The sequence below is a fragment of the Brachionichthys hirsutus genome, chromosome 5, assembly GCF_040956055.1.
Source record: "Brachionichthys hirsutus isolate HB-005 chromosome 5, CSIRO-AGI_Bhir_v1, whole genome shotgun sequence".
In the NCBI taxonomy this organism is placed as follows: Eukaryota; Metazoa; Chordata; class Actinopteri; order Lophiiformes; family Brachionichthyidae; genus Brachionichthys; species Brachionichthys hirsutus.
This window is the reverse complement of record NC_090901.1, coordinates 1,608,063-1,631,753: the sequence shown is the minus strand read 5'-3', so window position 1 is coordinate 1,631,753 and position 23,691 is coordinate 1,608,063. Positions and strand designations below refer to the sequence as shown.

Genomic DNA, 23,691 nt, shown 5'->3' with positions numbered 1-23,691 from the left:
GCAGCAAAGCTAAAGTGAAATGATGTGTTCTTTTCAAGTGCGGCGTTAATGTGATTGCTGACGCTAAACCTGCTAGTTTTCCACTGTTTAATTTCTCCTGAAACACTTGTGTCATCTCGGTAACCGGAGGGCTGGTAAAGCACCAAACACCGATGCAGGAACGCACGCAATTATGCATGTGTACGCCGCTGTAGTGTCGTCACATCGCTGTGCAGACGTGATGAATGAAGCGCCTTTGATTTGGTTAGCTGAGCTCTTTTTGTATCAGCTTTATAAAAACATAAGCATCGCATAATTGAATAGGAAAAGAATCTGCCAATTAAGAAACACTGAGGCCTTTGATGTGAGTATGGGTGTGATGGGCCTTTTTGATGAGGGAGTGTTCTACGCTGCGCACTCTATATGCTCTTTCATTAAAAGCTCTTTTGTTTGGCAATATTCTAAAATGCTTACCGTTTTCTACTGTCACAATAGTTTAGCCAGAAAACACAAGAGATTGCACTTCTCTCTCTCTCTCTCTTAGAGAGAGAGAGAAAGTTTCCCGCATGGAATCAGGCTGGTCGTGTGTTCGTGTGAGAGGAAGGTCAAAGAAAAGTCCTGGGACAAAATGTTTTTGGGAGGCAAATTAACAGGGGGGGGGGGGGGGGGGGTCACTAACAATGACACAATCAAATGTGAAACAACACTAGTTAGGCATGACAGTAATTGTAGTTTCATAGACTAATTTGATTACCATCGACTGAGGTTCTTCATGCCACGTTTTACGTGATGGACCCTGCTTACTGGCAAGGTCGCGTGGCTTTTATTACAGTTACATGGATTTAAATAATAAGATTCTAATCATGTATCTTTAGCCCCTGGTTGCTTGACAACAGCCTGAAAGACGCTTGTCTGAACAGCGTATTAAATACATCATGTGACCTCAGCAAGGGTCGGGGGTCAGCGAGCCACAGATTGTCACCGGAGCGCTGGCCTGACAGAATAAACGATGCCCCTGGAAATAAACTGAATTATTGTTTTAATTCATGCAGTCTGATTAGATTTGTGGAGAGGAGTCCTTCGCGAGGGAACAGAAGAGCAAAGGAACGACGGCAAGAAGAAAGGAAAGGACGAGAAAAGAGGAGAACGTAACATGGACACGCAGCTTCTCTCAACTTTATCCCACAACATAATTGGCTCCACGGCAGAAGAATAACTGCGTTAGCAGTCCTGATCGCCTCAGAGGAGCGGGCGCACCTTTCTACGGACAGCGAGTCTTCCGATTGATTCTCAGGTAAATGCAATAAGATCTTGTTAAATCGAGTTGCGCTGGGCCGCTGGCCGACTCCCTGTCCCAGTACAAAGTAAGTGACAATGATCAGGGGACGGATCAGAATTCCTTTCATGGGCAAGAACAGTTTGACAGTTTGCTTGATGCAAAATATCATATGAAGTTTGCTTAATTGAGAAAGAGAAGAAAAGCTTGTTGTTATGGGCAAATGAGGAAGCCCAACTCCTACGGTGCCTCCCATGAACCTAAAAGACCCTGAATGCAACATCACTATTAAGTTTAGTCTATCACCCAAAGCTGCATTAGGTCTCTCCTCAGTTTGCTCCTTAATTCCATCCGACTAATCCCACATTATTGCCCTCTAACAGTACCCTAAACGGAGAATGAAAAGTTTGCTCCCCTCTAGCAGTGTATTAGCAGGAAACAACAGGCCCTTTCCTCATTAAGTTATAGATATAAATGCTCCAAAGCATGAAATTACCCCCGAGCCTCCCTCTCCAAATAACCTGGTTTGCAAACAAATGATCCGAGCACAAGCAGTAAAAGGCAGATTATTAAAATAATAGGAGGGATTTAAATTTGCATCCACAGAACAATTCAGCACAGGACTGTGCAATTACTCCTCCCCCTCCTCTGTTCAATCCACCTTTCTACTTGCAAGCTGAGACCCTCACCCTTTATTGAGTCCATCTGCTTTTTATAAATAGCAGAGTTCGGTGTCTTCAGGTGTGAGTGGGTGTGTTTGTTCTCGCCCACAGGAGTCCCGTACCATCTACTCCCTGTTTACCTCCATCAATTTACACGGTCATACTTTTTTTTATTCTCTTTGGCTTACACCCTTAATTCTCTATTCCGAACTTACACTATGATAAATATCTGACTTTACCTTGAGACAATAACAGTCCCTCCTCCTATGCCGGAGCAAATGGGGAGCGATGAGAGAGTGAGGTGAACAGGAACGGACAAGGCAAAGGGTGCTCGGGTCTGCATTACCTCTGAGTTATGGCTCCCATTTGCATCTCAATCAGCCTCTTTGGAGAACCCACCACCTTGGTAATACCCCCATCACACCATAGCCACCCCGGGTAATCAGGGAGATTTAGTGGGGCTGGCAGCCTACCGTGGGCACCCCCTGGCTAGGGCTCGCAGCTCATTCCCAGCCCCTGGCTTCGCTAAGGGCCCTCTGGGCCACATCCAAACACAGGAGAATGGCAGCACTTAACAAGACTAAGGAAGACCAAAATAGACGAACAGCAGGAACAAGCCATAAAACAGAGGGGAAACAAAGCACGCGAGTGATTGTAATAGATGCTCAGGCGTGGATGTCTGCATAGTATTCTGTATCGCTGCCTCATTACAGCAGGATAAAAAAGAAACAAACTTGAACTTGTGACCTGAGGTGAGAACATTTCATCTCAGAGTTGATGACGGCACTGACACCATCCCACTGCTCCCTGCAGCAAAGGTAGACTCCCTCTAACCTGTAATGACAGCATGTGCGCTCGCACGCACGTGCACACAGATACACAGTGTGATTTGCAGATAGTGAATGCTCCACTTGAGAGTTGCCTCTCGAGTTAGCGCTACCTCATGGCTGAGCCTTGCTACGGTATGATTACCTACACTCCGCCCTATTGATATTGTGACTCCGGCATCTCCTTGTTACTGCCTGGAACCCGCCACAGTCTTCTACAGTATCTGCCTGTGTGCATATTGTGTGTGTGTGTGTGTGTGTGTGTGCATCCCAGACCATTGGGGTTGAGAGTAGTCACTGTTCACAGTAGAAGGCGAGCGGCTGAGGAGGCTAATAAAGAAACGCTGGACACACCAGGGGCCTAATCAACTGCAAAGAGCGCATGCCCATAGTTCCAAGAGGTACCAAGGCCTTTCATTCTCCCTCTAATCTCACCAATACGCTAAACTCCATACTGCCTACACTGATGCCACGTAGCAGGAGTCGCAGAAAATCAGAAAAGTATCGGATGTAAGACTGGAAACAATGAGTGAAAACCAAAGACGGAGCGACACAGAACGACGTGCAAAGTTTTAGCCATCAGTTTCAAAATATTAGTGGGGAAAAAAAGGCGAGGAGTGGGCAACATTAATCAAAGTGTTCACCTAGTGGGCAGCCATATGGCAGATCAGCACGCCAACAGTGCAAACTTGCTGATCTTCAGTAACGGGGTGCAATTAATTCCACTGGCTGCATTCATCTCTCCCTCACACACACTGAAGGAAGGGAGGCAGAGAAAGAGGAGAGAGAACAGGGGAGGGTTTGTTATGACTCTTTACTCTTTTCTCCTCAACTCTTTCTTCCGTTCTCTCTCTTGGAGCTGAAGAATCAAACCCTGGTGATGGATGAGGTGGACACAGGGGCCTCAGGTAGCTGCTGTGGCAATGGGGGGGTGGGGGGGGGATGGGCTGGAAGAAGGGCAAGCAAAAATAAAAGAACTTGGGAAGCTGAAAGGGGAGAGCAGCGTTGTAAACATTTTGAGAAGACAATGCCTTAAAATCTCGATTTATTTGTGTGTTTGAATTGCCAATGTGACTTTTTCAAGTTCATTGCGCAACTCAGTTGAACATCAGACACTACCCGAGCTTTGAATCCGTTATAAGATATAAATGGGCGCATTTACCTAAAATGAGTCGAGGAAAAATGTACCGATATCACCAAAACAGCAGAAAGCTGCGTCATTTATGAGCCAGGCTGTCCAGTAGAAGATGTGCACAAAGACACGCCTTCTTTGTTGGTTAAATATTACATGAGTTTGAGTTGAAGAGCAGGAATTAAACTTTGCACACTGACCCTAACCCAAACAATACGTAGCTTACTCAAAAAGAATCCCAACTTTAGTCCGTCTCTGCACGATCGAACCAAATATAGTGTTACCCATCATCCATTTTCTTGCAGGCGAGACGATTGCCTTCATCTCGTCGACAGCCGCCTATCCGCCTTGCGGGTCGTGGTTCTGCCGGAGCCTATCCCAGCCGGGCACAGGTACACCCCGGACAAGGCACCAGATCATCTTGGGAATATAGTGTTGTTGTTTCTTATTTATCATAAAACAATCCGCTGCTGGAGGACATCACCTTTGGGTATTTGGGAGTCGGAAGAATAAAGTGAGAGCAACCTTACCCCACACACAGCTCTCAGTCCTCTTTTGATTTTATGTAAAATCAGTCTCTCCCTTGGCTCTTAACACAAGCTCATCTCCATTAGCCGTAGCCTAGTAAAACTGACTCCTGCAAATGAGTTGTGGATGTGAATTCCCCTGGCCCCCTCATCCCTCCCATCCATGCAAATATAGTGCATCTGCGATCTCACGCCCATATCTGTGAAAGCCTGCTCATCCCATAGGCCTAGTCACCATACCGCACATACCAATATCAGAAATGACTGTGGGGGGAAGCCTTCATTAGGGCAACGACGCCCCTCCACCCCCTAATCACAGCATTTTCTTTGTGCGCAGTGGGATGGTACTTTATGACTCAAATGGGGTTCCGTTAATGAGGAAGTACACATGTCTCCATTTCCTGTCTAGCCAGGTCGGCAGTTCCTGTATTTGGCCTTATTAGAATCACAAGGCTTTTTAATGAGCAATATTAATCTTGGTCATGCATCAAACCCCATGTAAACGTACAATAACAGAATAATGAAGAGACACACGGAATTAATTACACTACAAAACACTCCTGTCAAGCAAAGCAGGACAGGCTTGTAGTTTATTATCGCCGAACTTCTGACGCGTGGGAAACTAAATCACAAATTGAGTGTCAGGAAAAATATTTAGATGTCTTCATCTCCTACAAACAGGGGTTGAACTATTCAGTGTGCCCGATGGAACCCCTTTGATGACAGCTGAATCAATGCGATGTCACAGTAAATTCTGTGGCGTCGCCACAAACCCCGTGTTCTTTCTCGTTCTACCTTCAGCCTGCTCATTCTTCTCAATCCTCCTCGCCACACCTCTGATCTCTTGATGTCCCGGCTTTATCTCTCCCTCCATCATCCCCTCCTCACTCCCGGGCCTCACTGACATTAACCTGGACCGCTCGCATTGTCCCAAGATTCTCCATGTTGCTCTCCGCATGTCGGAGCAGGAGGCTTTATGGCCCACATCCATCAGTGTCACATGCCAGGATTTATGGGTGATGTAGTCCAAACCTGATCGCCCTGAATCAGTCTTGCTGAAGCCGACCCCTGGGCCACTATGGAATGTAATGGATGAGAGTCCCTGCCCCCCCCCCCCCCCGCCCTGACTTTCTTCTCCTTCCACTCATCTCCTCATCCATTCTCCGTATGTTACATCCCTACTACCCATCAGCCCCGTACCGATTCGTTCCCTCCTTGGCTTGTCTTGGTCCTTCATTTAAACCTAAAACAGATTTGGTTTGATTAAATTAATGAGGCAGACTCACTCAAGGAAACATCCTAGTGCACATGCACTAACACACATCGACAGAAGCTCATCGCTCATTCTGCGCGCAGGGTTTTATTCGGGCTAATTTATCAAGACGCTGTATTAATAGGCAGAAGTGCACTTCAGAGGAGGCTCCAATTAACTCTGTTTGGCGTATGTTGTCACAGCCAGACCGGTAGGAATGACAAAGATCAGACAAATGAGTCTGTCCTTTAGCAGCTCTCTGTGTATTACAGAACTGGGTTCCACCGGAACTGAATCAGAGGTTTGTAAGCGTTTTATATTGGGCCTTTGTATTTTTCCCCCTTCCCTAAAAAATCCCATCGGGACTTCAAAATCATTATTTCTGGCTGAGTTTTAATGCTAGTAGATTTTATTAGCTGCAGCTAGATAATTAAACTAATGTTAACGCCATGAGGAGGCTGAAGGCGCCGTCTCCTGCTGAGTTTTTAATGTTGGCTTGTTTTAAAAAAGGAGAATTGGTACTGATATGATACCCTGCTAAAATAATTGGGCTACAGCTATGTGCTGAAAACAAAACACCAGCATCCCCACTGGTTGATGATGCATCTTGATACGCAGGTAAAGAGAGCTGAGCCAGTAGAGCTGGTTAATCCTCGCACTGTAACGTGGACAAAAGGTCAGATTTATGCTCCATGCGTCATGCTTGGTTATGTTTTGTGGAAATTGAGTCGACAGCAGAACACACAGTACCCAATAAGTCATGCTTTGGATTTGGTTTGTTGCTCCTTGTCTTAGCTTGAAGGTTTATTTTCCTCTGTGCATTTACCTCATTTCCTGTTCCATGTCTTTTGCGCGTTCTTACCGATTTCCTGCCTCCTGTTTGATTGTCTGATCCTTCCTGACTATTTGCACCTGTGACTTGATATCCCCTCTTCCCTGTATGTGTGTTTGTGCTTTACTATGTCAGTGCATTGGCTGTATGTGTGACCTCATGTCATTGATTTTTCTCAGGTTTCTTGTGTTCTAGATCATTCGCTTTGACTTTGGATTCTGTCTCTGGACTTGAAAGTCATTTCTGTATTTGATATTCATTTTGTGACTTTAAATCCAAATCCAAAATCTGATATGGCAGCATGTATGCCTTCAGATTCTTCTATTGCAGGCCGTATGCTAATTAGGTACACAAACAACCGTCTGTTCATTGCGTCTTTGCTTGTGTATTTGCAATCAGGAGAAACCTTAAAGCCTATAGGTTGCCTCTGACCTCCCTGTATGTAGCTCTCTTACTGAAGTGCCTCAAACACCAGTGGAGTAAGTGAAGATTCCAAAGCCTGACAGGACTGCCATGCATAGTTATGCTTGCTAAATTATGATTGGACAATCGCTGTTCAGTGAAGCATTTTAATTGCTCAATAGTGCTTAAAAGTTAACTGTCCCCTCAGAAAATTTAACCCAATCCATTATGAAAGTCCTGGTGGAACAAAAAGCTCACAGAAGTTTGAAACATCACATCATCCAGGCCTCGGCAGGACCAATCAACCGAGTCCCTGTGGTCTACAGGCAGATTAGGATTGCTGTGCGCTAGAGGTCAAAGGTCAAACTGGGAGCACCGGGTTCCAGGAGGTGTAAGTTATAGTTGATGTGTTTATACACCTTTAACCTGCCTCTATACACAACCACTTCTCTAAACATTGCACAGTAAACGCACCCACACCAACACACAAATACATGCCTGAAAAGGAACAAATAATAGCCCCCCCCACCCCCCCAAACAGATGTGTACACTAATAAAGGCTTTACACCATGAAACACACACAGTGAGGCAGCTCTGACACGTCCGAGCCTCCCTCAACACACAACACATCCATACGGCGGCGCTGTGGCTGGTCTGAGGTCGCGGGTTCTCTGCGGTCCAGGCGAGCAGAACCGCTTGAACCTTTAATATGCTCCTCGCTCCCTGGGTGCCACTTGTTGGGGTTTTAGTGCAGGGGAAATTACACCTGCTCTCTAGCCTGAGACTCGCGCATTGAGGCACAGAGACCACTGAGAAGAGGGGATTACATGCTCACAAACACACAGACAGCCCAAACAGGAAACGTGTGGGTGTGTGATGTTGCCTTTATACCCCGACACCATGTTGATCAACACATTTTATAGGAGTGCTTCACACACCATTAAAACACTGATACCGTTTTGAAAGTATGAGCAGCAGACATGGCAGTAACAGATTAACAGCCCCGTTCTCTGTCTGCCATTCCCACAGGCTAGGGGGGGGGGGGCATCCAAATGCAGCACGGAGGGTGGGAAAAGGAGAACCATGATTATTAACCTCTTATTAGAAAAGAGTATGCCATTAACACGATTCTGCCAAACACATTTTTTGACAATGCGTGCTACACTTAATCCCAGGTTAGACGAGGTCGCGTCATAATAAGGTCATCTGAACAAACACGACATCCAGTGTGAGCTGAGAGAGACACACTGGTATGTAGCAGCAGGAGAGAATGAACTAATGAAAAGGCAGCGGATCAGAATATCATAGTTAAGCATTAGTCACGTGAGAGCAACAACGCCACAACTCTGCTGTTCACCAAATGAATCCCTCTCGTCCCACGTTTGATTTATGGACCTGTAAAAACACACGTTGTTTTTAATCTGCTGCTGCCTGAATCTGCCCCTTTAATGAAATGTGTGTGTGTGTGTGTGTCTAAAATGATATATGAGCTGAGATCTGATTCTTTGAACATGAATTTTCTCTAATAAATATGCATACAGTTACACAGACTGATTAAGCTATAAACTAGTGTTAACTCTGTGTCAACACACACACATAAACACACACACACGTATCGGAGGCAAGCTCTCCAAGACTGCAAAGGCAGATGACCTTTGTCCCGGCCTCAGATTCTCAGAGTCTCTGGGGGTGAATGGGGCAGTGGGCTGCGCTGGACTCCGGGCTTCAGGATCATGATTGGCGGTTCATTTGAAAGGCTGAACCCCTTTTTGATTGACAGCTATTTAGAGCGCTACACTGTCAGTTGAGCATCGAGGGCTCAGTCCCATCGCAGATTTTACAAGTGAAGTCGAAAGACAAACTGCGACCCATTTCTTGTTATTTAACCGTTTCCATTTCATTTCAGTTCAAACAGTATAAAGCAGTGTGAATGTAAATGGTACTTACATGGAACGAATTAAAGCTGTCAAAACTGGCATTGAAAAAATGTGACATGGTAACTATTGTGACTTGTTGTGATGGACTTGTCTGTTCATCAACAGCAAACGTAACCTGACAACAGACAAGCAGGGCACCAAATGCTCGCATGCACACAAACATTAAATTCCCGTCTCATGTCTGAATACACTCGTAGCAGGTTATGAAAAGTGATGAGTCAGACAATTTAAATGTCACAGAAATCAAACCTAAAATTTCATCTAATTAGCCTAGAATTAACATTATTATGGGATCTGAGAACCAGCTCTAACTCAAGCGGCACTAAAAGAGTTTGAGGTAATATCAGACAAATGTTATAATCACATTCCAGATGGTTTTCTGCACTATAGACGGCAGGGCTTGCTTGTTTGGCAAACATCATCCGGGCCTACGTCTATTTGGCTGCAGTCTATGACAACTGGCTCATCTCCTGATTTAAGACATTCAGTGAGTGCTGGACTCGTCTCTCTGTGGTCAGCACTTCTCAGACTTCAATGAAAACATTCTCTGCTAGCAAAAAGAGAAAGGGGGAGAGAAAGAGTGAAAGAGATCCAAGAAAGCTCTCACCCCTCTCATCATAAGAACTCCTCATCCCAGGGCTATGAGCCCTCCTTCAGAGGGGAGCGTAGAAGAGTGAGGGATGAGAGTCTGTCAGGTTCAAACAACAAAGAGGTGCTTCCTAATACATCCTTCCTCAACCTGTCCCCTTCAGTGGCAGTGGCATCGTTTAAATCATTTAAATCCTCCCCTACATGACCTATGGCAAGTGACCCGTCATTCCAACACTCGCACCTCCATGTGAGACGACCGCAGAACTGCTTATTGGGCAAAAAAAATACCACCCGGCTAACTATATGATTTATTCAAAATTATTCCTCCACCGTGCTCCCTCACACAGACCATTTGCCCATAGTTCACAGTGGTCCAAGCAATTAGAAGCAGGCCACGCCTCCTCAGGAGACGGAGCACCTGGCTCCGTCAGACAGACATAAGGAGGAGGAGGAGAGCCGGGAGGAGCGCGGCGTGTCACGACAGGCCGGAATAACTAAGCAGAAACGTGAGGGAGAGTGAGAGAGTGAGGAATGCAAGCCAGGCACTTTAGGATTCATTTAGGTTCCCCCATCTCCCTAGTCACTTTATTAGCAGTCTGCGAAGACTGATGCACGTCCCAAAGCTATGCAAAATGTATAATCAAGCATTTAAATACACACCTTATGAATGGGCATTGTGGGTGCACGTGCACTAATGCGCACGCATACTGTACTTGTGGCGTTTATTGCATAGATGCCAAACACACACACAGACACAAAATGCTTACTACTGTAAAAGCTGAAGGTATTATTCCTACGTGCTCTTACGTGTTTATTCTAAAGGGCCATACACAACGACTCAGTATTCCCACAAGCTGCATTGGAGCTGTGCAGAGTAAGGAAATCCTCAGTGGTACATTAAAGCAAATCCTACTGTGTTTGCCGCACTACATGGGGTCGCTTGTTGGAGGAATCGGATCAATTTGAGGAGAAAGGGGTTTCCTCATCTAATTTACATATCACAACTCCACGCTGGTTCCATCCTTTTCTTGCTGCTCTCTACAACACAAGGGCGATGTAGACCATAAATATGGAGGCAAATGAGGACTTTTTTATTCTCAATCTCGCTCTTTTACAAAACACACCAATCACACAGTGACTCATTCAGGAAATGAGGGAGGGGTCACCTACCTCCATCATTCAGTGGAAGCACCTGAGATTGTAGGAGAGCAGTGGGAGAGCAGGGAGGGCGGGGGGAGGCCAGGTATTATGTTGGCGCAGTCTGGGGACAATCTCAAAAAGGACTCTAGGGCTGCTTAAGTGCAAGCTTCAACATCACTAACAACAATATCCCCCGGATCCATCTGCGCTTTAACAGCGGCGCGTCAGCAGAAACGCATGCAAGAAAAATTACTTTTGCTTATGTCTTTTAATGAAAGAAAATGCACCATATGAGGCATCCTGGAGTGCCATAAAAGGTCTGCAAGTTTTAATTTAAACAATTTAGAGACGCTGCTGCTTCGCTTCTACTTGTTCCTTGAAAGAAAATAACCTGGTGAAGTTATAATGTTGAAAGTGAAAGTTCTACCTCCTGCTAGAAATAAACGTACACTGATGAAGTATGATGAGCCGGGCGACACATATTTTGGAAGAGAACGGTTTAGGTGCGGGGAAAGTGACTTTTAAGATCCTTCTGGAAAATTATAGAAGAAGAAAAAACAGCCAGGGAGCGAGGGATGAGAGAGGAAGAGCAACTAAAAGAGCAGCATCCTGATGCCCTGGGGGGGGGCGGGGGGGGTTGCAACTGACCAGGTCAGCATTTCATATGTGTCACTTCCTGTTGGCTGCAGCAGGAGGAGCGTGGCGTGGCACGGTGGCCGGCGGGGCACAGGGCCTGTCAGACTGACACGGGAGGTTATGCACCACGCAAATGCACAGACACATGCGCCCACACACACACACACACACACACACACACACACACACTACTTTTCTTTTGCAAACAAGTGTGATTTGGATCAAATGCAGAGTGTGTGGCACAGAAAAGGCATGAAAGTGCTTTTCTCTCACAGAAGTCTGCCACGTCACTCTGCTTTTTGTCAAATGATTGAATTATATTTTCACTATAAAACACAAGCTATGAGCTGGGAAAGACAGGAGGATGGAAGTTTATGTCCATCCTTAATACAAGGCGTTCTGCCTTTAAACATTCTCCGGCTGCTTTGCAAAAATCCAGACACTTATTACGTGTCATCAATTCTGCATTTCTACAAGGTAAAGTATTACTCAAGACATTTCTATAGATTAGAATCTGGTTTTTGTCTGATGTTCATATCGTCTGCCTGTATGAGTGACCGCTGCTCATGGGTTCTCTGCCCCGTGTTAATGTTGCTGTTTGACATTGCAAGCAGCAGGCCTTTGTTTTTTCTCCCAGCAGCCTCAGTGGACGCTGAGCTTTAGCCTAATTGGTTCCAGAGCAGACAGAACGCTCCTCAGCGGTGCACAGCCGTATTAATACTTCCCCACCACACACACACACACGTATTCACACACACATGCACACACACACAACAAAAACAAGCACAGCAATCAGTGACTGGCTCGCTAATTAACAGCTTTACAAAACATCTCATTAGCATGTTTTGTAGAAAGGGGCAGTGGGGGAAATAAGCATTTCGGATTAAAAAAGGAAGGAAATTACAAAATACGACCGCGTGTGTGCGTGTGTGTGTGTGTGTGTGTGTATAGCACTCAGGGGCCAAGGCCTTGGCTGGCCCACCAAACAGTGTTCTGTATCTCAGGAGAGTCCATTACAGCTCTCTGAGGAGTCAATGGAGTCAAAGATAAGCAGAATTTTAAAGACAATCTGGAAAATGTAATCTCTGAAAGACAGGCAACATTATATTTGTTAACCAGCAACTTAACCTGCCTGTGCTGTGAGTAGAATAGGAGATGGACAGGCAATAGGAAAATAAGTTTGTCACAGTTCAAACAAAAGCTGCAGGACTGAAGCCACCGTAAGGACTCTATATGGCAAGACAAAAAACCAAAATACATGTGCACGAAGGAATTGTTTGGTGCTGCCTCGTCTCTTCTGGTGCCATAATTCACTCTCAGCGTTTTCTCCGCGTTCCCTTCTCACTTTTCCACCCATCTTCTGTTTAATCCTCTCCTGGTTTTACTGTGGTTTCATCACCACAGATAAAAACAGCCCCCTTTGAACCCTATAAAGGCAACAAGCATCAGGCTTATTGTAAAACACAATCATAAGGTAAATGTTTATCCCCTCTCCGCCTCTCTAAACTCCCCTAATGAGCCTGCTGGAGGGGTTTCACCTCAAAGCTCGCATAGACGCAGGGAAAATAGAACATCCTGCTCAGATTGGGCCTGCGGTGGGGAGGCAGCTAAAGCCTCATCATGAAAACAGCAAGACACTAATTTCATGATAAAAAGTCAGCAAAAACACAAATGAGTAATTTAATCTCTAAAGTGCCAAAGAAGCTTTGTAATATGAAGGATGGATGTAATACTTTGAAATTAGTTTAAGTAGAAGGACAGATTTTTTTATCCCTTATCCATTATCCATCGACTATTATAGCCACTGTCAGTACACGGCGCTACGTTGGACGGCGCCGCCCTGTGCCGTGACACTGGCCCGCACAGCCAGACACGCCCCGAGAGAGCTGGAGAAAGGGCGAGCAACAGTAAGCAGCTAGTTAGAGGTCATAGGTCCCGAGCAATCAGGACAGCAGTTCCACTCCTGGCAGGCGGGGCGGAACTCTGAGAGGGACCTGGATGCAGGTACAATGACCTTTTGTGCAGAGGACCCCAAAATATACCCTCTTATCAAAATAACCTTAACTCAGAGCATGGGAAGGCAAGCAGAGTCCATCCATCATCTGTAAGATTAATCCTGCGCTCTATTCTTCTCCTGAATCTATTAATAATGTCTCCAGAGGGGAGATTTATTCTGATATTGTGACTTTTATTCATTAGCCTTTAACAGTGGAATTCCTTGAAAAGGAACCATGGGACCAGCTCAGGGAATTCTAATTCACTGTTAGTGCTCTTTTTGAACTGCTCAGATCTAAATCACTTAATGTGCTGACAATACGCACATGCTGCATGCCAACGTGCCATAAATAGAGGGGACTATTTTATTTTTTACAAGGCAGAGGCCACTAATCATCTGACTGTTTGAAGCCAATCTAAGTAGCCTCCATTTGTTAACTGCAAACATTTAACGGCATCGCGGACGATTCTGCGGCAGGTGTGAAGCTTGAAAATCAATTTGACTCTAAAAGCTGCTACTTGGATCAGAGCTTTTCCTTCCTTGTTTAGACATTAACAGATCTGTTGGGTGGATTTCACACCGCGGAGCAGCACTGACAGCCCCAGGGGCATACTTCAATTAGAGACTTGGGTAAGTTTAAACACTGCAGATCTATTCTCGCTCAAAGGCGTTTGTCTCCCTCTCGCTCCCCCTCTTCTCCTTCCTCTCTCTCTCTCTCTCTCCATATCTGAGCTGAGCACTCACTCTCCATCTTCTTCAAGTCCTGCTCTCTGTAATCAACCCTGTGCTAATGGCTTATTCTTTCTGCTTCAGCACCCACATTTCACTTGTTTATTTTCCCACACTCGTAAATCTGGGGACGCGTCACAAGCGCGGCAGTATTAGAGCAATAATCTCAGGTAATTATCAGATGCCCTCTCTCTCTCTCTCTCTCTCTCTCTCTCAAACTCCCGCTCTCTTCTTTTACCCTCACACACCAGTACAGAAGGTTTTCCTCTTCAGGGAAGAAACGAAGGCGGCGTAATATGTGAATCGCAATAAAATCCATTTAATGTGGTGTTGGGGGGGGGGGGGTACAAATCACACTTTTATCTCAGATAGATTTGGTTCAGGAAAAAGCAAATCAAGGAAAAGGAAAAACTCAGGAAAATGAAGGATCTGTCCTCATGACAGAGTAGGTGCAGAGTAATCAACCACTGGAGGTTTAAGGAGGTTTAAGGTCCGACTGCCACTTACCCAGTCCTTCTGTATGTCATTAACCGCCCTGTTGGCCCGGGTCAGGTTTCGACACGCCAGGATCACGTGGGCACCGTGCAGAGCAAAAGACCGGGCCGTCTCAAAGCCTGAGACGAGGAGGAGAGACAGACAGACAGATGGAGAGAGACTAAGATGAGAAAAAGAGAGTGAAAGCGAGCAACGCTTCAAATATTTCTGTTTTACTGAAGATAACTTTGATTCTCAGGGGTTGAATCTAACAGGGCGGTGGTGGTGGGGGTGCAAGTTAAAAATCCCTATCAATTTTCCACATATAATTTATTTCATTGAGTAATCCAGTGGTCTAGTGGAGGGAGCTAATCATTTCTCTCTGAAGTGATGAAACTGATTGAAGTATTGTGGTTCTAGACTTCCTCCTCTCATCTTAGATAACGTTTAGACTCCCGACAAGGTGCCGCTGCTCCTACTGGATTTGAGGAAGGGAGGTCGGTATTAATAATATTGGTAATTACACAGTGATGGCAGTAATTATAAAAACAGAGGGGCTCAAATAAACAATCGAACAGAACGACATTCATCCCACGTCTCAGGCTGTCATTGATAACGGCATTCCACCCATGAAACGGAGTTCCCAGATACACACAGAATTTATCGGTCCAATGCTCCTTCATGGCTCCATCCAAATTAAATAGTCACGATAAAAATGACAGAAATTAGTGATAGAAGGAGAGAAGTTCATTTCTGAGTTACAAGTCTAAATGGGTCATTTCAACCCATAGGTTGAATTAATTCATGCAATTTGCTTTTTTCCCCTTCATCGTATTTTTATTTCCTTTGACATTTACTCTCATTTAGTGAAAAGGAAAAGCTAAACAGTAACAGAGCAGAGTCTCACATTTCAGCCGCACTGCTGGTTAATACGAACCAGTCATATACACACACTGATTGACAAACCGACAACTGATTGTGGCAAAGAAGGCCTGAGAGGCAGAGGGCGGATTAAAATGAACTGTAATTAGATTATATATATCTTAATCTGATTTTCATTAAGAGCGAAACAGGGAGGGTTAATTGTGAGTGTTAAGGACTAATATCTATTAAAAGTCAAAATTGGAGTCGGGATGGAAGCCCTTTCTGACAAGCGAAGCGTGGAATTAAATTATATGACACCTTATTAGGTGTAATGGAGGGGAGCACGCTTGTGAGCAGAGAATGTGTTACTCGCAAAAAATGGAAACGACAAGGAAAACAACGCAACTGAAGAACTAAGTACCGTGACTCCACCAATAAAAACTCACTGGGATTTTAGAGGTGGGAAACGGACAGTTTCCCACCTCTTTACTGCCAGTTTAACAAAGACTGGCAGTAAAATTTCTATTTTTTTGGTTAAAATATGCATCTTCAAAAGACTTTTATTTAAAACTTGTGAAACAGAAACATTCCATACGCAGCAACGGAGAGATCGAGATGTGCAAAGATTAAAAAGAAGATTCTAAACAGTCGATCATTTAAAGTTGTTGTTTTTTTAAGCCACTATAAATTGGACAAGAGCACTGGTAAACAACAACACCTCACACTCACTTGTTGTGTGTACATAGCATGAAAGTGAAATTAATCGACACCAGTGTTTTCCATAATGGAAAACAAATTAGAATATGGCAGCAACAACAGCAGCAGCGATGAAGCCATGTATTTCCAATGACAAATAACAAGGGCTTGACATTAATTGTGAAATAACGAGTGTGCCGTTGCTGCAACAGAGACTCCCCGCCCTCTCGCCCGTGTTGCCGGGATGAAATGAGTTCCTGGTTAGGTGTACAACAGAGAGCGCCTGCTCCAGTTGTGTCGGCTGACGGTGGAACATGACAAGAGGTCAGACACGGCTTTCTTTTGCTCTGGTAGTCGACAAACGCCATGAGCTGTTTTACGACACACACACACACACACACACACACACACAAAGCCTGAATATTATGCTGGGCTGTAATTATTATTATTTTTGTCTAATCTGCCAACATGGTAAAAACAGACAAATAAGAAGAGCTGTCTGTGCAAGGTCAGTATATTATGAAAAGGCTGGGAAATGAAGATAGCATAATGCTGCAGCCGTTAATCTGATGGTGTGCTTGTTCAATTTTAACATTCACAATGTACAAACATGCAATAAATGGCTCAGATATTGTTGGAAATTTGTTTTACTGTCATGTATGAAATGCATAAGAAATGGTGTGAAATCTCCATTAATCAGTGAATGCTCTTCATGGTACATTAGGATCCTGGCCCTCGTGATATCCACCAATAATGAGTGTGATTTAGTGATTTCACGCTTTGTTTGTCCTTCCTGTGCCCCCGCCCCTCTCTGGATCCCCCTCATACACAGGTGTATTGGCTCAATGTAATGAGATCATTACCAGCCTCGTCCGTAAACGTGTTTATTTGGCGAACGGAGCCGTCTGCGCCTACGCTGGCGCGGCATCCAAAGAGGCATTTAAGTCAAATAAGCGCTGTGGTACAACTGGGCGAGTCAATTCAGATAATTACAAGACCTGTGGGTAAATATATGTGGAGTTCTCACAATCCAATTCCAGCTGAGCTGAACTAGTGGTTGAAAGAACACAAGGACACAGCTGGTGATGGACAGACTCCGTGTAGAAGCCAGACAAACTGTGGCGCCGTGATAAAACAGGGAAGCTGGAGGGGAGCTGTAAAATGTAAAAAACATTTAACATGATAAGTGCACAAAAAAGGATCGGCAGCGACTCAACACACCTCATGCAGAGGTTGATGCTGACACATCCAGAAAGATGTGAAAGAAAAGCAGATACTGATGTAATCAATTTGTAATTGGATAAATGATACTTCTAAATAAGAGCGAGAACTTTTCCAACAAGTGAGCAATGAGACAACACCCCCCCCTTTCAGACTTTTAAGATCCCCATTAGTCCAAGAGGAGGAAGACGTCACCCAAAAAGTGGAATGTATGGTTAGTAATTACTGCCCGAGGTCGAGTTGTTCCAGCCAAGTGCGATGGTTCTATTCCCTCTCCCTGTCCCCCTCTACCTCCTTCCTACGGCCCGCCGCCGTCTCGCCATCCATGCAGCCCTATCCACCCACTCTTCCCCTCCCATTCTTCCTCCAAACCTCAGTGTCAACCTCAGACTACACAATCTCTCATCATGGCCTCGCGTCACACTGGTCACCACACACACACACACACAAGTGAATTAAACACACAAGCACAAAGATCCCAAACTGCTGCTCATGCACGCACATCGTATCGCCTTAGCGTTGGGACTATCTTCATCAAAACCGCCCCCCTCTGTCGTGGAGCTTTCTAGATCATCATCACTCGACTGTAAACTCGGTAAGTCCATAAACGTCTTGACTACACACAATAACCGAGGACCGCTTTCATTTTATTTTACCGACAGTCGTTAAGCACATATACGTATCCTATCCTCCCTCCCCAACCACTTTAGTTCTATTATATTACAGCTGTAATCATTATTGAACCCTTCTGGCCTCCAGCAGAATACTCTCTGCATGTGACACCAGTTCGAGTCCACATAGCAAAATTCATTCAAGGTTAATAAAGTTAAATAATTTGACTAACCAACCGTAACTGCTTCTCATTACTTGGCTGATAAACACATTCATCAGAAAGGACGTGAAAAATAAAGCTCTGTTTCCGTGTGCCTTGGCTGGCGAGACGACACGGACAGAGCCGGCCGTCCCACCAGGGGGGGTCACAAAACGCCATCAGTGTTCCGAATATCAACACAGATGCACTTCGGGTGTCATCTAAGCCACGCGCATCCACTCAGAGATACACAAACCGAGACGCAGGCGCCGCACGCCACCCTCACCGGAAACGTCTTTATATCCATCTAATTCCAACCCACCATGAATAATGCATTCCCTCTTTACCAAGGTTCGGGTTTAACGCATCGCTGTGCGGTTCTTTAAGGGGGTCCTTATTCATAAACAGGAGTGCAGTAAAGACCCGAGCTTTGCAGCCAATTTAATGGCAGTTATGCTTTACAAATCTGCCTCAATCTAATGATCAAGCACAAAGCTAGGCTGCAGGTTTAATCTGCACGCAGAGGCTCCCACAGCTCTGCGACTCACTGAATATGCTTTGGGATCTCTCCATCCAGAGAGAGGAGAGCACCGGCCTGACACTTAATCCTCCCGACACAACACTGGGATCAACAGAAACATAGAACAATGTTAGTCTTTCATGAATAAGAATAACATTCAAAGTCCTAAAACTCTGCAGAGACCATGCAAAGAGAAAATCAAATGTTATGAGGTGCTCCTTTTCCAAATCCTAGCTATTCCCCGTCAGGTCTCCTGTGCTTCTTATTCCGGCATTGACCCCACACCTAAACAACAATACCGTGTGGAGTTTAGAGATTTAGCTACAGCTATTGCAGAATCATCAAAACAATTTAAAGAAAGTTTAAACATATCGGTATAAAATGTAAAAATAAAACAAACACCGAAATGTAGAACATTTTACATTGTTAGAAACTATAATTTCTAAAACGTTAGTTATTTAATTCTTGCTGTCTTTGTCTCAACATAGAAAAACGATTTTGATTGAAATGAAATTTCCCAAAATGCAGTTTTCTGCTGTACTGAGATGAATATAGCCTTCCTGAATATTAGACACGAGTGAGTCACAGGGTCAACGTGTTATTTCTAACATACACATTAGACTGACTATATGGCATCTGCTATAAAAAGATGAGTGAGTGTGGGAGACTGATGCCGCTCCCCAGGTAGAGGGACGCATAAATGTAAAGACATAGAGGTCCCAAAAGAGCCGTCACTGGGTAAGATGACTGAATGTAGCAGGAAGGCAAAACACAGAAATAGTCCTCCCGCAAAAGAATAAAATATTTTAAGAAAGAGCAAACACTTTCAAAAATAGGACAATGAGAAAGAAAGAAAGAAAGAAAGGCCTGAGTTATTTGATAGGAGGGGAATTACAGCCAGAAGAGGAGTTTGTAATGGGGATGGATAGGAGGCGCAGGCCTTGGTCAAAGCTGCCTAGGAATCAATGCAGAAACACAGGTGGACAAGCACTGGTCTATCAGAGAAAGAAAACATTTAAAGAGAGGAGAGCAGCAAAGGAGGGAAGTAGAAATAGGGAGGGAAACAAAGAGCAATCATTCATTTCCATTATCACAATTAAAAACACCATTCGGGGTTGTACTGGGTTTTAATTTGCAAAAGAAAGCAGACAGAGGAAGAGTAATGCTGTGAACTGAGTACACTGATCACATCGGCAAGACAAAGCGCATTAACGTCTACCATTATTTCAACGGAGCTTCAAGGCTGGTCACAAAAAGCGACGCTGTGACATTTCACGCATAAATAAACTCATAGGTGGGTTTCATGTTCATGTGCATTAAGAGTTAAATCAAAGAGTCAAAATGTAGATTTGCTAATTAAATAATATCCCACTATTACTAATAAAAATGTCACAATTCTTGTGAAGGCAATAAGCACAGAGGAAAATGGAAATAGCCTTGACACTTGGATTAAAACACTATTGATGCCATTAAAATGCTAAGTAGGTCCAACCAATTGGCATAACCACATTTCACTGGTAGAATGTCAAAGCAGCACTTGAGTAGCCATAGTTACTTTTAGAATATACAGTTAATTATGGCCACCGGATATTTAATATGTGGTAAAGTAAAAGAGCGAGTGTGTTAATCTGAGTTTATTAAGCATTCACACACGATAAAAATGTCAATGTGCTGCAGCTGTTAGATGCTTTCTTTTCAGAAAACATGCTCTTTTCAGATGAACAAATTTACATTCAGTAAATACATCACAGCAAATCTTGTGGATGTGGATTATTTTTTTCCATTATAAAGATGAACTAAGTCAAAAACAGGCTCATGTGAAGCACTTCTGTGAAATTATTTTAAAACCTCCACAGGAACATTTATTATCGTGGACCTCCTGTGCCCTCTTGTGGTAAAAACGGTTTTCCTAAATTAATGCACGCTGCCTTTAATCGAAAGGTCAAATCATTTCATTTTATTCTGTTTCAGAACCAACAGAATTACAGCGGTCTTTCAGAGCATCTCTAAGGCAGCTTGAGATGTTAAAAATGTGCTTTCACCTTTCCTTTCCCAAGCATTGTTTCAGGAAAAGGTTTTTTTAATGACAAAGTCACTTTTTGATAAAATCATTTGGTTCTTAGGATTTATATTTTGAGTCATTATTTCATGCATTCCATTCTCCACAAGGTTTGATTCATATTTTTTTTAGACATATTAATTTTTGACCTGGATATTGTTATAAGCAATTAGAACCCCTACTTTAAAAACTTTATATACGGCTGTGGTTCAGTTGGTATAGCGGGTCGTCCAGTGAACGGTAAGTCAGTGGTTCGAATCCCAGCCCTGACTGTCCAGATGTCAAAGTGTCCTTGGGGAAGACACTGAAACCCCAAATTGCTCCCAGTGGGTCTGGCAGCGCCTTGCATGGCAGCAGTCACCCACTGGAGTGTGAGTGAGTGTGTGGATGAGTGTGTGTGTGGATGAGTGTGTGTGTGGATGAGCGTGTGTGTGGATGAGCGTGTGTGTGGATGGGTGAATGTGAGTGTGGATGGGTGGATGCGAGTCCAAAAATTGCTTTGGAAAATGTGTGTGATATAAGTGTCATTTACCATTTATACAACATATCCAAATAATAAATTTTAATTCATCTTCATTTTTCATACATGATTGTGGTGTGAAATTAGTCTTTCCACGATTTAAAGATATATAGATAAACCGTATATCCAGGATATCGTCTCCGTTCAGGTCAACTTAGAATGAACCTGAAACAATGACTTTATTGTTTATTGTGCTCTGTATGTCAACAAGATTGCTTATAGTGCAAGACAAGAACACTAACACTTTGATTTGTATTATTTCTATGTGAAGCGACCCTGAATATATTTATAGCTCGATGGAAGCACATCAAGGTCACGAAGGCATTTCACTTTGTAAGCGTCTTTGTTCAGAGAACGTCCCCAGGCTGCTGTAAATCCATGTAGTTCAGCGCTCCCTTACAGCCCATAATAATATACGCACCACAATTACTCTGCTATGACTCAACTTGAATATAAAGACAATTAGCAATGTTATGTTTATTTGATTTCTCTCATGCTGTCACTATATCCTGAGCAAAGCAGCATGTGTGAACAAATGGCCACTGCTTGTGCTAAATTAAACTAAAGGAAAGAGGAAATACATTTGTTTCTAGACCATTATATAGTGAGCCATGCATTTTCTGGGTACAAATGGACATCATTAATTATAGTTAACAATGACATCCAATTCAGCGCGGCTAATGAACTTCAATACAATCATGTTCGGTATTAGGGAGTGATTTGTTGGGTCTAAGTGTATCATTTTGGGGGCTAATGCTGATGAATGCCTGGTTGAGGAGACATGAGGACTGCGTTGATGCGCTTCTGAGCCTTCTGCAGTGTAACACATTACCACCTAGTGGTACTTAGGTGGAAGCACACCTCCCTGCATGCAGATGATTACTCGTTAAACTGTACAACGGTCCAGGATTGTGAACTCACCTATGCCGGCGTTGCCTCCAGTAATGAGAACAACTTTATCAGAAAGGTCACGACCCTGCAGGATCTCGAGAGCGGCTGTACTTCCGTCGTAGCGTTTTGGCTTCGCCACTAGATCCTCGACTGTGAATGCCTGCCGCGGGTCGAAGTACGTGCTCCGCTTGTTTATGTGACTGACAAAGATAGAGGAAATAGATATTATAAAGTAGTTGCTATCCCAGATGTGTGTGATCCAGCACTTCATGCGAGTATGGAGTAAAGTAAAAGGTTCATTTAGCATCTTCTTACTCAACGTAAATGATGCATCCTTTTTCATCGGTTTCCTGCTCCCAACCATATGGTAGATCTGCAGAAAAAGAAAGACGATTCATAGGAACACAATTCATGTCTTTTCTGAAGGTGAAAGGAACTGAATCTACTGACGAAATAAGAAGCACCAAGTTACTGTTACTGTCCGGCCCTTTTCTCGGAGGAGCTGATATCAGCCCACTTGAAATTTACAAATGATTTTATTAAAGAAGTACGTGTTGGTACTTTGGGCTTGAGCATATTGTAAAGTGGCAAGCATCATGAAAAAGGTTGCCGGCTCCTGGCGTAATATCTGCGTTGTACATTTTTATCCTACATGAGACCCTCAAAGGTCTGACCTATGACCCACGCCTGGGGAGGACGCTCGTCGATACAGATACATTCACAGTACAGAACAGAAGGAAAAGGCCAACCTCCAGCACAGCGTTTCTTCTTTCCTGTCTTGGGGTGTTCCCACTGCGTCTTCATATTATCGTGACTGTTGGTACACAGAGCCATAAGAAGAATAGAAGTATTAGTACGATGTACTGGTATTGTACAGTCACTGATTCACATATATTACATGTCTCTGTGGTGGGAGGAAAACGAAGAACCCAAAGTGGATTTTTAAATTAAAACAAATTATTGGCTCTGTGATTTCACTATTCCATTTGTAAAATAAATAAATAAATATTGTATGGGAAACAGAATAAACAACATGCAGAAGTTGACTGATGGCCAACTACAAGCCTTCCTGTCGTTTATGTACTCCTCCACGGAGCAGGTGGGGCAGAAAACGGCTCGGAGGGGGGGGGGGGAGGGCAATCTACCTGATGATGATGATGAATATATTTATTAGATAGAATGTTAGAGTACAAGTACAGTCACACAGTAGAATGTATTACAGTACAAGTACAGTCAAACATCTCAAAAAAGCCCTCCACTGAAAGTCCTTCGTACATAAATCATCGACATTTAACAATAGCAATAAAACTAATATTAAATTACTCAATTGATGCAAAATAACAATGAATTAAAAAGACACGCAATGTGTACAACCTCACCCCACCAGCGTTGATTTTATGATTCCGTAGTATTAGAGTGACTCGTTCATCGCGTCATTCAGCAGTTACATGACGTCACAGTCTTGTCGAGGCATTTCATAATAAACATCTTTCTCTGTTGACTGGGGTCGGCAGCGGTCTACTCACTTCGCGTAGTAGACCCAACCGTCTTTGGTAGATCTCTCTTCCCAGCCTGGGGGCAACTCATCCTCGCTGTCGGTGTCGTCCATGCCCGCGTACGATAGAGCCGCCATAGCTATTCAGAAGATGTCACCACAAAACACGCTCTAAACGACGCTTGCTGCCGTCGGAGCCGCCGAGAATTACCGACACCTCGT

At 44.0% G+C, this 23,691-nt stretch overlaps 1 protein-coding gene across 1 annotated transcript in view; it reads right to left on the bottom strand.

The window, feature by feature from the left end:
* Nucleotides 1-23,644, bottom strand: part of wwox (WW domain containing oxidoreductase) — a 103,639-nt gene extending 79,995 nt beyond the window's left edge. Inside the window, exons 1-5 of the mRNA XM_068739503.1 lie at nt 23,501-23,644; nt 22,724-22,788; nt 22,290-22,347; nt 22,005-22,174; nt 14,426-14,532 (exon numbers count right to left, since the gene is read on the bottom strand). Of these exons, the coding sequence (XP_068595604.1) occupies nt 14,426-14,532; nt 22,005-22,174; nt 22,290-22,347; nt 22,724-22,788; nt 23,501-23,607 (507 nt within the window). The 5' untranslated portion in view covers nt 23,608-23,644. The remainder of the gene's footprint in view (nt 1-14,425; nt 14,533-22,004; nt 22,175-22,289; nt 22,348-22,723; nt 22,789-23,500) is intronic.
* Between the last annotated feature and the right edge of the window lie 47 nt (nt 23,645-23,691).